This window comes from Zingiber officinale, chromosome 2A (genome assembly GCF_018446385.1).
Source record: "Zingiber officinale cultivar Zhangliang chromosome 2A, Zo_v1.1, whole genome shotgun sequence".
Classification (NCBI taxonomy): domain Eukaryota; kingdom Viridiplantae; phylum Streptophyta; class Magnoliopsida; order Zingiberales; family Zingiberaceae; genus Zingiber; species Zingiber officinale.
In genome coordinates, this window is record NC_055988.1 from 43,979,274 (window position 1) to 43,993,715 (window position 14,442).

At 33.8% G+C, this 14,442-nt stretch overlaps 1 protein-coding gene across 3 annotated transcripts in view; it reads right to left on the reverse strand.

The window, feature by feature from the left end:
- LOC122041083 (nuclear pore complex protein NUP54-like) overlaps positions 1–12,238 on the reverse strand; it is a 29,006-nt gene extending 16,768 nt beyond the window's left edge. Inside the window, exons 1-4 of one of the 3 annotated variants that reach the window (XM_042600651.1) lie at positions 11,703–12,232; positions 11,543–11,596; positions 11,393–11,452; positions 11,177–11,287 (exon numbers count right to left, since the gene is read on the reverse strand). In XM_042600651.1, coding sequence (XP_042456585.1) covers positions 11,177–11,287; positions 11,393–11,452; positions 11,543–11,596; positions 11,703–12,143 — 666 coding nt within the window. In that variant the 5' untranslated portion in view covers positions 12,144–12,232. Of the gene's footprint in view, positions 1–11,176; positions 11,288–11,392; positions 11,453–11,542; positions 11,597–11,702 lie in introns of all 3 variants that reach the window. The other 2 variants (XM_042600652.1, XM_042600653.1) reach the window with 2 other exon arrangements.
- Between the last annotated feature and the right edge of the window lie 2,204 nt (positions 12,239–14,442).

Consider the following 14,442-nt stretch of genomic DNA (forward strand, 5'->3'; position numbering starts at 1 on the left):
GGTGATCATCTTCTTCATGTTCTTCCAAATCTTCCAAATTATCAACATCATCAGAATGAGGAATTTCATCCATTTGATTCTTCAAATTACTCTTTTTTTTGCATAAACTCTCTAATTTCTTCAACATGCTCGGGAGATATCGGCAAAATTTTACATTTCTATTGCCCCCAACTAAATGTAGTTTGCGTCGATAAATTCCATCATTTGTTATTTTATAACAGAAAATACAACCGAGAACATTTGGGTTTTTAGGATCCGAACATGTTGCATAATTCCAAGCAATATCCTTTCGAGTTGATGGAGTTGTTGTATTTAATATGGTTAAGAATCAATACTGCTGAAAATGAAATCAATAATAATCAATCAATAAATAATAATCGCAGCAACGTTTTTTTTTAAGCATTTAATTAAATTAAAGAACTCCTCACTTAAATGGGGTATTTCGAATAGGTTTTATAAAACCTAATTAAATTATCCCAATAAAATATATAAAATTATATTTATATTAAAAAAATCTAATAATTTTTATTACTTAATATAAATCAGATTTAAAAATTATAAAAAATATATTTAAAATATAAAAATTTAATAAAGTTTATTAATTAATATAAATCAGATTTAAAATTTATAAAAATATATTTAAATATAAAAAAATAATTAATTTATATAAATCAGATTTAAATATATAAAAAATATATTTAAAAATTTTAAAAATTTATTAATTCAAATAAATCAGGAAATCATTTTTAAAATTTAAATGCATAAAAATTTATTGATTGATTATTATTGATTTCATTTTCAACAGTATTGATTCTTAACCATGTCAAATACAACAACTCCATCAACTCGAAAGGATATTGTTTGGAATTATGCAACATGTTCGGATCCTAAAAATTCAAATGTTGTCAGTTGTATTTTTTGTGATAAAATAATAAATGGTGGAATTTATCGACACAAGCTACATTTAGTTGGGGGCAATAAAAATATAAAAGCTTGTTCGAAATATCCCGAGCATGTTAAAGAAAAAATTAGAAAGTTCATGCAAAAAAAAAAATAATAATTTGAAAAATCAAATGGATGAAATTCCTCATTCTGATGATATTGATAATTTAGAAAATTTGGAAGAACATGAAGAAGATGATCATCAAACTAAAGTGAAAGGGAAACGACAAATATCCGATTCAAACAATCATCCTATGGTCTAAGGTAAAAAGTGTAAACAAACTGGACCTATTAACCTTTATTTTATGAAAGATGTCGATGAAATTGTCAAATAAAGACGTACACAAAATAAAGGACAATTTGATGAAAATAAAAAGAAGTTAAGAGATATTGCAGTTGAGAAATTTGCAAGAAGGATGTATGATGCTGGAATTCCCTTCAATGTTGTTAAATATGATTCTTTTGAGCATTGTATTGAAGCTATTGGATAATTTGGATCGGGGATGAAACCTCCATCATATCATGAAAGGGTTAAGTATTTGAAGGATTTGGCAAATATGAACTCGCTTCTCAAATCCCAAAGATCATGCTAAGTTTGGGTGCACAATCATGGCAGATGGATGGACCAATAAAAAAGGTAGGACTCTTATAAATTTTTTGATGAATGGTCCCAAAGGAAGTGTATTTATCGAATCAGTTAATGCTTCAGGCTATTCTCACAAAGTGGACAAGATGTTTGAGTTACTTTCTAAATTTGTGTATCACATTGGAGAAAAAAATGTGATTCAGATTGTAATAGACAATGTAAGCTGCAATGTCAGTGCAAATAATATTTTAAATTTTTGTTACTTTCAATTATAATTGAATTATATTTTTAATATTTTTTTTACTAAATTTATTTGTTTTTTCAGGTCATCTTTTGGAAAACTGATTTCCACACTTGTACTGGACTCCCTGTGCAGCTCATTGTTTAAATTTGTTGCTCAAGGATATATTCAAAATTCCTCATCTCAGAAAATTGCATGAACGAGCGTTGATGGTTAATGTTTATATTTACAATACACCATAAGTATTGAGCATAATGAGAGAGTTTACTGGACATAGAGACATGGTAAGAACCGTAAATACACGTTTCGCAACCGCTTTTTTGACTTTAAAGCGATTTCATGTACAACAAGCAAATCTGAGAAAGATGTTTACATCTGAAAAGTGGGCAAATAGTTGATTTTCTAAGGAGGCTACAGGAAAACGTGTAGCAGAAGTGATATTGATGTCTTCTTTTTGAAAAAATATGATTTTTGCATTAAAGGTTGGTGGTCCATTGGTAAAAATATTACGACTGATAAACAGTGAAAAAAGGTCTCCCATGGGTTATATTTATGAGTCAATGGACAGGGCAAACAAGCTATCGCTGCGTCATTTAACAATAAAAAAGAGAAGTATCGTAGCATTTTTGAATTCATTGACAAAAGATGGAACATTCGACTCCATCGACCTTTGCACGCAGCCGGATATTTCTTGAATCCAGAGTGTTTTTACTCAAACCCTGACATAGAAAATGATACAGAAGTGATGGAGGGTTTGTACAAGTGCATATCTAGATTGGTGAGAGGTGAGGATTTGCAAGATAAGATAACGAATCAATTAGAAAAATACAAGAAAGCAGAAGGACTTTTTGATTTGCCAATGACTGTCCGACAAAGAACTTTAAAATCACTAGGTAAATTTATAAATAATATATTGTGCAATATCAATATTGGATGGTAATAAAGTTAATCTTATAATTTATATGTTTTTGTTTTTCAAGCTGATTAGTGGTCTTCTTATGGTGCATCAATGCCTGAATTAAAAACATTTGCAATGAAGATTTTAAACCTCACATGCTCTTCTTCAGGTTGTGAATGTAATTAGAGTGTTTTTGAACATGTAGGTTGGATTTTTTTTTTAATACATATTAAAATTTATATTATGAACTTAACCTTTTACTTTTTAATTTTTTTTTGTAGATACATTCTAAGAAAAGAAATAGGTTATCTCAACAACGATTGAATGATTTGATATATATCAAGTACAATAGAGATTTGAGGAGAAGATATGACATGCGAGATAAGATTGATCCTATTGCTTTGTCAGAGATAGATGATAGTAATGAATGGTTGTTGGGAAAATTAGATGACAGTGATAAAGACAATGATAATGATTTTGTCTTTGAAGGTGAAGATTTGCGTTGGAGTGACGAGCATCTGGGATTGGTGAAAGTGCATATGACTTTCGATCTCGAAATGTGTCTTCTTCAAACGAGGCATCATCATCTGCATTAGCAAAAAGAAAGCAGTCTTCAGCTCAAACTAGTCTTGTAAATGAAGAAATTAATCTTGATGATGAAACTGAAGAAGAAGATACTGATGGATACAAATCAAGCGATGGAGCTGATGACATAGATTTGGACAATGAAGATGAAGAAGATTATTTTGATATTTGATATTTCATGTATCATATTTTCAAAGACTTTTAATTTTTAATAATCTACCATTTCATCAAAGAATATTTTGTTTATGGTTATTTGGATTTTCAAAGACATTTTGAAAGTTTTTAAATAGATATAATAGCCCTTTTGTTTATTACGTTTTTTTCCGTAAAGCCTGAATTTCGCTTTGCGATTTGCGCTTTAAGCCCCAAGACCCTTGAGCGCTTTTTTACGCTTTGCGCTTTTGACAACTATGGTCCTGGTATAATATTGGACGACAATTGAAAAGGAGGCCAACAACACATCACAACCAAGAAAGCACTTGGAGAAGATGATGCAATCCCCTAGGTTGACTTATCAATCCTCTTATTAACTTAAGAAGATCGTAGTAGACGGGTCATAACCATGTCACGTTTATTTGCTTATTTTGCATATATGTTAATATATGTTATGCTTAAATTTGATGCATGTATAATTAGTAGTTTTATCATAATTAGGTCAATTTAATATGCCTACCAAAGTTTAACACTCACTAATATCTTGATCAATTGTAGACATGTTTGTAAAAGCAATGTGAGTCGATTTATCTCGCTAGAGTGCGACAGGACAATTGTGATGTCCGATTATTGAACTTTAGGTGTGAATTAACTAAGTTACCTTTATTAGATTGAAAACTTAGAGGCATATGCTCATTCGATAGGCAACAAAACAAATAATCTTGTTTCACCAAATTATCCAAGAGTTGCATATGATGTAATTGGTAAACGTTACCTACCTAATATATCAAAGTCTGAGGCGATTAGCCAAAGCTAACTCAAGATGCAGTATAATATGGATCTTGTCCCACTTGAATATTATTATTAAAGCTAGTAGTGTGGGTAGACTACGGTTACCCACATCCATGACTTACTCCTACCAATCTTTACATTTTAGTGGGAGAATTATTTAATTAAAGGTCTAATTAAGTGATTTAAATATAATACTTATTGCTACATTTCTTATTATAGATCACCATGTCAAGGCACACATCTAATATCCTCTCAATTTATCCTTGATAAGGACAAGCTCAATGGATCTAATTTTCTAGACTAGTACAAAAACTTAAGAATTGTTTTCAAGCAAGAGAGAAAATTGTACGTCCTAGACCAGACTATTCCTAAACCACCCACCTCTAATGCTCTACTCGTGTCGATAAGGATACTCATAAGAAACATCAGGATGATGCTTTGGATGTGTCATGTCTTATGCTTGCCACCATGAATTTTGAGTTCCAGAAGCAACATGAGAACATGGATGCTTACAATATGGTTGAACATCTTAGACAACTATATCAGAGGTAGGCAAGGCACAAGAGATTTAAAATATCTAAGGCTTTATTTCAATGCAAGATGCAAGAAGGAAATCCCGTAGGAATTCATGTACTAAAAATGATTAAGTAGAACTTAAGAGATTGGGATTTTCATTGAGCCAAGAATTGGCCACTTATTCTGCAATCGTTGCCTAAGAGCTATAGTTAATTTCTCATGAACTATAACATGAATGAAATTGATAAATCGTTACCTGAGATGTTAAACATGTTGAGAATTGTTGAACTCAATCTTAAGAAGACAAAACCTAATACCATTTTAATAATGCAAAAGGGCAAAAGCAAACGAAAACCCAAAGGTAGGGGATAAATCCCAAGCTAAAGGCAAGACCAAGTCTCATACATTAAAACCTAAAGGTGGAGTGGCTAAAGAAAAAACTTACTTCCACTATAGTGAAACTAAACATTGGAAGAGGAACTGCAAGTTTTACCGGGAGGAAGTAAAAAAGAAAAAGGAGTGAGATTTCTGCCTCATGTATATATATTATAGAAGTCAATCTATCCATTTTTTCTTCATGGGTATTAGATACTAACTATGCATCTCACATTTGTACTAAATATGCAAGAGTAGATCGTTGACAAAGGGTGAAGTGGACCAACGAGTAGGCAATAGCGAAATAGTTGTTGCTATAGCTATAAGAACATATATTTTATCTTTGCCCACTAGGCTTGTGTTAAAACTTGAGGAGTGCTATAATGTGTCTGCTTTAACTAGGAACATAATTTCTATTTCTTGTTTAGACAGAAAAGGATTTTCATTTATAATAAAAGACAAACATTTTTCTATTTATTTAAATGACGTGTTTTATTATAATGCACAACTAATAAATGGACTCTATGTTCTAAACCTTGAAAACTCAATCTATAATATAAATACAAAACGATTACAATCTAATGACTTAAACTAAACATATCTTTGGCATTGTCGCTTGGGCCACATAAATGAGAAACGTATATTAAAACTCCATGAGGATGGACTTTTGGACCCATTTGATTTTGAATCATATGAGTTATGTGAATCTTGTTTACTAGGCAAGATGACAAAAAACTCCTTTTAGTGGACACAGCAAACGAGCTAATGATTTGTTAGAACAAATACATAATAATGTATGTAACCCTTTCAATATAGCAGCTAGAGGAAGCTATCAATACTTCATTACGTTTACTGATAATTTCAATAGATATGTCTGTGTACCTAATGAAACACAAGTCAAAATCCTTTGAAAAATTCAAAGAATTCAAGAATGAAGTACAAAATCAACTTGACAAAAGTATTAAAATACTTCGATCAGATCAAGTTGATGAGTACCTAGGCCAAGAGTTTCGTGATCATCTAGTTGAGTTAGGAATCCTATCCCAACTCACTCCACCAGTGGGCACTCTTGTCCTTTTGGGGGCATGCTCTAGAGACGGTACATTCACACTTAACCGCCTTCCGTCTAAGATAGTCACAAAGACACCATATACGATATGGACTGGGGTCCCAAGATATCTTTCATAGAGATTTGAAGTTATGAGGCTTATGTTCGATGACAAGTCTCAGAAGAACTCTATAACTCAAATCTGACAAGTGTTATTTTGTAAGATATCTCAAAGAAACGAAGGGATATTACTTTTATAATCTCACACAAGGCAAAGTGTTTGTCGCTAAAAATGATATTTCTCTAGAAAGAGAATTTGTCTAGAAGAACTAGTGGAAGAAAAGTATATCTTAAAAAAATTCTAATTAGCACTGAGCCCTTGATGAAAATTAAACAGACATCAAATGTATTTTGAATCATGACTCTATTACACCATAAGAAGTTATAGAGCAATAACATGTTCAAGTAGAATAAGCTCTACACAGATCTGATAAGGTACATAATCAACCTGAGAGATATTCACTTTTCCTATCCAATGAAAATGATATAATGTTTGTTGATTTGAACGAGCTTACATCCTATCAGAAAGCTACAATGAGCCCAGATTCTGAGAAATGGTTAGAGGTCATGAGGTTTGAAATGCAATCCATGTATTGCAACCGAGTATGGACTCTGGTTAACTCACCTAAAGGGATCAAACTTATTGAGTATAAATGGATTTTCAAGAAAACTGACATGGATGGTCAAGTGCATACATATAAAGGGCGATTAATAACTAAAGGATTCGAGCAAATTTATGGTATAGACTATGATGAAACCTTTTTACGCAATGCTTAAATCTATTCGGATCTTGCTTGCTATTACAGCTTACTATGATTATGAGATTTGGCAGATAGATATCAAAACTGCATTCCTTAATGGAAATCTACTCGAGGATATGTATATGACACAACCTAAAGATTTTGTGGATCCAAAAGGATGCTAGAAAGGTATGTAAGTTGCAAAAGCCCATTTATGGATTAAAACAAACTTCCATAAGTTGAAATCTTTGATTCAATGATGCAATCAAAGAGTTTGGTTTCATTAAGAATGAAGATAAACCTTGTGTCTACATAAGGCTTAGCGAGAGCACTGTTTTCTTTCTAATCTTATATGTAGATCTGTCCTACAATCTGTGAAGACTTAGTTTGGGAATTGTTTCTCAACGAAAGACTTAGGTGAAGCAGTCTATATTTTAGACATAAATATAAAAGATTGCTTGGCCTAAATCAGTGTACATATATTGACAAAGTGCTTAATTGTTTTGTCATGTAAAATTCTAAAAAGGGATTTCTGTCAATATCACTTGGTGTGAGCCTCTCTAAGACTCAATGTCCCTCTAATATGGAGGAGAGAGATAGCATGGATAAAATTCCTTATCCATCTGCTATTGGATTTTCATGTATGTCGTGTACTTATCCTGATGTCTCGTATGCATTAAGCATGACAAGCAAATACTAGTTAGATATGGGTGAAAGTTACTGGACCATGGTCAAAAATATACTTAAGTACTTAAAAAGAACTAAAGATTATTTCTTGATATTTGGAGGAAATGTGAGCACACATGGTACCAACAGATGCTAACGTAGCGGACCCACTAACCAAGGCTATAGCACAGAAGAAGCATGATGGTCACACTATGTCACTCATTATTAGATACTTTATTGATTGGCTCTAGTGTTAATGAGAGATTGTTAGTGTAAGTCCTAAAAGTCAATCATGAGTTGATTGACTTACGACATATTTTATCATATTTATCAATAAAAGGCAATGTTTTGGTTATTATATTTATTTCATGTTTGTGCTAGCTGAATAAATATAATAATGACTTAAAATAATAGGTTTTAGTATATCAATTGTTGAATTGATTATGGAAGGTTATCGATAGAGAACACTATTCTTAATTATTCCTAATCAAGTATTAATATACAAAGGTAATATTAATATGCTGAGACTAGCATGTAGGTCAATTGATGACTTATTCTCACAAGACATTGATATAAGATATCAAGTTGATACATAGGTATATATTAGAGAATCTGTACTGAATGGACTCGTCATGAGAAGTTTCATGGATCGTTATATGAATATCATAAGCATTCTTATAATGACTATTAGTATAATTAATCCTCAGACATGAAGTCACTACGGTTGTCTACATAAGGAGTTGTATACTTTGGTATCGACAAGCGTCACCTGTAATAAGGTGAACTATCAAATTGTTAGTATGTAATAAGCTATGCAGAGGGTCTTCCATATGACGGAAGACATAGTTGTGGGCCCCTTGATTGAGTAGTACTGAAATGTACTGTCATGCTAAGTAAGTCAATATGAGATATTAACATTATTTGATTAAGTGAGTCTACTTAGAGATCAAGAAACATAGATTGATTAGAGGATGATACGGTCTATGTCTCATGGATCAATCTAGATATCAAGAACAAAAAGACTAAGCTATATAAGATAATGGTCACGAACAGGTTAGGTCGGATCTCAACATTCTCGTCACTTGGATAGCAATGATGCATTGCTAAATATCACTCATTATTTGTGTATCTAAAATAGTTTTAGAAACACTATCAACATCATGAGAACTTAATAGGTCACACACAAAGAACATGTTGATTTGGAGATTGATTTATTTTATGGTTTCGAACCTTAAGCTTATTGGATTAATAAGTTAATCTAATTGAGTTTTAGACTTATTGGATTAATTGATTAATCCATTTAAGGTCCAACCCAACTATCGAGTCCGCTAAGAGTTCTTCTTGAAGATGAAGAGTTCTTGAAGATGAAGGGTTAGCAAGAAGGTGAAGGGTTAGCAAAAAGGTGAAGAGGTAGCTTCTTCCTTACCAACTTAAATACCCATCTCTAGCCAGAAAAGGCATCATCATCATCTTCTTCTTCTTCTTCTTCTTCTTCACTTGTTGCCACCTTGAATAGTCATCTCTAGCAAGAAGGTGAGGTGGTGTAAGACTCCGAGTCCGGAATTCGTGAGACGAAGGAAGGGACATGTTTGTGTGGATACTGTAGAGGAGTGGATATTTTGATCGCGTTGAGATCAGTCAGACTAGAAGTCTTCTTAGGTTTGTTGGCACATCAAAGGTAATAATCCTATTCGCTAGTGTAGTTGCAAGAGTAGTTTTGCAATCACATGGATCCCTGGAGGTATCAATTTCCACTGTGTTTTTAATTTGTTTATCATCAAAGATCCCTACAAGATCCTTTTACAGTACAAGTTGATCCTTAAATCTTACAGATTTATTAGAGACAGCACTTGGGACTGTTGCTCAATAAGAAAGAATTTCTAAACTTCTCAAAGATGAATTCACCAATGAAAATCAAGACTGAAGTGCAGTATTCTTGATGCTTAATCTCACTGCATACCTACAAAGGAATTGCCCTCCCTATTTCCACTCAACAATTTTTGTGTTTAAATTCCATAAGAGATTAAAGAATTATGTCAATCACAACAAAAGGTTCAAATGGTCATGAAAAGAAATACTCAGTGAAAAATTCATGATGGCTTAATTTTCTATAAAACCAAGGTAATTCTTAGCCACTGATTATCCACTTCGCCAAAACAATATATCCACTTTCCATTATTTCATGCATGAGAAGGTTATAGAAGCACAAGGATGTATGCCAATTTGTGCAAAGTTGTAGATCCTTTCAGTAAAACAAATCTAAATTATTTCATCTAGCAGTTGCTCCAATCTATTTGAATTCTACCAAAAATAAAACGGGCAGTCAAGTGCATGAAGCTCCCACCAATGCAAGGTCCAAGGTCTATCATACGCAGCCTGTTTTGCAAAAGGTTGTTTCCCAAACTCCAACCTGTGATATCTCGGTCACATGCTAGCTATTAAATTGTTGCACTAAGGCTCCTCTTCTTGAATTCTACCTAAAATATAAGCAGATAATCATATGGATTACTTTGAAGGATGTCCTACTACCTCCATTTTGCTCAGCAGTATTTTGATGATTCAATATGGGTTCATTAGATGTGACAGCCCATTTATCTCAAAGATACATGGACAAGAAATTGGTATTCCACATTAGCTTTCTCCCCCTTTCTTATGTATTATCAAAGTCGCCATCAAAGATCCTAATAACGTAACAAACACATTCTAACAAAATAATTCAAAGGAAAATAAACAAACTAACACAGTCAGTAATTCAAGCAAATCATACTCCTGAAATGATTTGAAGTAGCAGTTTAAGACAGCACAAAGTCATGTTGAGGTGAGATCACTATAGTCTTAACAACCATAGTGGCATCTTTTCATCAAAAGAAAGATTCCTCAATAGAATGGCCTAATATCAAGATCCAGATTCCAAGGCTTATTGACATATTAGCTTTCATGCAAGTTCAGTTGTCTATTCATAGTGGCAAAGCTGAAGGTTTTGATATATCTAGTGATTTCCTAAATTCAAGTCAATTCAAAATGTGTATAACTTAAGATTACCATAATATCAATGACATATGCAAGTGTCATAGAATATGAAATCATTTTAAGAAATATAGCAACTCTATCCTGTCTATCCCACTAAAGTTCAATCAATGTGTGAAAGCTTTTCTCCCACTGTAGTTATAGGCCCATAGTATCACTGACCACTGCGCCTTTTCTATGTACACACACATATGCACCTAAATTACATGGTGCTCTTAGCAAACAGGACATTCTTAATAACGTAGTTCAAAAACATGTAGTACACATAAAGTTGTCCACAGTTCTAAAATGCAAACTTGAGAGTGTGTGCTTCCTTAAACAATTCCATGACTCAAAAACATAACTTCTAGCTGCACATACATCTAAAAGAATAATTCTCAATTTGAGATGTCTAAGGAAAGAAATTGGTGGTTACCCTAGCACAAGAATGAAAGTATGAGGATATGATCTCAATTTAGTGAAAAGAAAATTATGTGATGGAAAAGAACTTCAACAATAGCTTGATCCTGCATAATGATAATAAGCTCTTGAAGAAGACACACTATACCTTGAGGCGATCGGATAGATCTTTAAAGCCCTGTACAAGTTGAGGCCACAACCTGTCTCTATCTAAACTGTCCATTCCCTCCAGCTTCCTCATTGCCTCTGCCCAGGAGATCTGTCATTCCGAACTAAACATTTGAACTAGGATCTGGCAACCTTATGTTCGCCTATAAAGAAAAAAAGCAAACCCAAAAAAATAAAATAAAATAAAATAACTCACATCAGATGCACCAAACGGTTTCACCCGTGCGGCATGATCTGTGACGCTTAACAGCAAATGCTGCAAAATTTATCAAATAGATAAATGAGTAAGCAATATGCATACACAAAGTAGAATAAACGAAGTAGAACTGGAGAAGAAGCATCTCACCCTAAACGAGTACTTAGGATTCCCCGGCTCATCCTTGTAAGCATCTATGATTGCCTGCAAACAAACCAAGAAGTGGTAGTATTTAGAACGATTTGATCCTGGGAACTCCATCTTTTGTACAATGCATACAGCGTAGTGAATTTTATTGCGAAGCACTGACGTGGATGTCTCGATCAGCGAGGGAAAGCCGGACGGGAGCGACGGGAGCCATTTGAGTCGTTATCTGAGGATTTCCAAAAGGGAGGGAGGCCGGCTGGATTGTAAAATGCTGCTGCTGCGACTGCTGTGGAAAAAGGGGGGAAGGGGCTGGCGCCGACAAAGGCGCTCCAAATGCGGGCATGGATGAAGGCGTACCAAAGGCAGGTGTGGAAGGAGGTGTACCGAACGGCAGACTTGAGGTAGGAGTGATGAAGGATGGAGTGGACGAAGCGGTGCCGAAGACCGGAGCGGAAGAAGGCGCGCCGAAAGCCATAGCGGAAGAAGGCGCTCCAAAAGCCGGAGACGAAGAAGGCGTGCCAAAAGACGGAGAAGAACCGAAGGCAGGAGCGGAAGAAGGCGTGCCAAAGGCCGGCGTTGACGAAGCCGACGGGGTCCCGAACATGGTTACCCGAAGCCCTTGCTTCGTCCGAGACGGCAAGGCTGTGGGGGTGAAAGGGTGACTATACGAGTGATCACTAATAAGGGTTTCCACGTTTGCGTTATAACACGTGTGTTATAACGTTATTGGTGTTAAAACTAATACGATTTTTTTTTTTTTTTTTTTTTTGTATAAAACCAGTAGGTTTCTAAAATTAATAAATCATATCGGATAATTTTAAACTCTATAAGAAACGCTAAAATTTTAAAGAAATCAATTAATTTATTTCTTTTAATCAAAATTAATTTTAGATAAAATTAATTGATTGATCAAATGAATTTTACAACAACAACAACAACCAAGCCTTTTCCCACTAGGTGAGGTCGGTTGTATGAATCTTTTTACGTCATTGAGCTCTATCTCCTATTATATCATCATCTATATTTAAATAAATTTTATCTTGTTTTATTGTTGCTAACCAAGTCTTTTTTGGTCTTCCTCTTCCTCGTTTGATATGCATGTTTATCATAGTTTCACATCGCCTAACTGGAGCATTTATTGGTCGTCTAAGTACATGTCCGTACCATCTTAAACGTGTCTCTCGGAGTTTGTCCTCAATAGATGCAACTCCGACTTTCTCTCTAATGGTCTCATTCCTTATTTTGTCCATCTTCGTATATCCACACATCCACCTTAACATCATCATCTCTGCAACTCTCATCTTATGCTCATATGCTTGAGTCATAGCCCAACATTCAGCTCCATATAACATAGCAGGTCTAACTACGGTTTTATAGAACTTACCTTTAAGTTTAAGAGGTACTTTACGGTCACATAAAACACCCGACGCTCCTCTCCATTTCACTCATCCTGCTTGTATTCTATGTAAGACGTTTCTCTCAATCCCTCCATCATTTTGTAAAAATAATCCTAAATATTTAAATCTATCGGTTCCAGACAACTCGTCCTCTCTTATCTTAACAATTGTTTCATTACTTCTAATATTGCTAAATTTAAATTCCATATATTTTGTCTTTAATCTACTAAGCTTAAAACATTTCCCTTCTAGTGTTTCCCTCCAAAATTCTAGCTTAGCATTTACTCCTTCACGTGTCTCATCTACCAAAATAATATCATTTGCAAACAACATGCACCTTTGTACTGTGTCTTGAATGTACACAGTGAGTTCGTCCATAATTAGTGTAAAAAGATAGGGACTTAGGGCTGATCCCTGATGTAACCCTATCTTTATTGGAAATGCTTCAGTTACTCCGCCTGAAGTCTTTACTCTGGTCGTTACATTGATTTAACGACCAATTTTGTCGTGAATTGGGCATCAAACAATGAAGTATCAAACCCCTCCTACGCTAATGTAGCATAGGAATGACTCGGGTCGTCCGCCAACGAAAGTAACGATAAGATAGTAAACGTAGGATCGTATGTTATTTCTATTTTTTTAGGGTTTTTAATATGGAATTGGGGTTTTGGATTTTGATTCTAAATTTAAGAAATGAAAAGCAGAACAAGAAAGAAACTAATCTAATGCTAGAATGAAATTTAACTAGGTGTCAATAATTAATCCACAATGCATTGTCACTCTACGCTATGAGTTAACTATCAACACAATTAAACTAAGGATCGAAATAGTGAAGCATCAAATGAAATCTATAATCTAAATAATGGAAGACAATGCAAGTAATAAAGCTATGTCTACCCTAACTAACCATTGAAGATTTTCCTACATCGCATTGTCATGCTACGATACAAGAATATCTATCAATGGGAATAACATGAAACATAATAAAGACTCAAACATGCACAAAGAAAACAACGATTAAACAAAAGCAATTAAACTAAGCAACCTTAACAACGATTAATCAAAAACCTAATTACGCATAAAAGCTAAACTTGTACCACATTGTCACGCTATGATACAAGATCAACAATCATACATAATGAACTAAACAAAGTACCAAAACTAAACAAAGTGCAATCTATCAATCTAAGAAGCATTAACAAACATAACACCCTAATTAAGCAATTAACATGAAAGTAAACTAACAACTAAACAATTCAAACATAAATGTAACTAAAATATCCAAAATGCATAACAACAAAGACTAAACAAATCAAACATGGAAATAAACTAAATTAATCAACCACATCCATTCCTCCACCAATCCAACTACCAATCGACTACCTCCGTCGTTACATAGAATACTCTCTCGTATGCTTAATTCCATATTTATATCATGTTTTACGAGTTGAGTTTTATTGGAGCGTTGAGATAATTTTTCATATATTTTCTGGCACTTTATCTAAA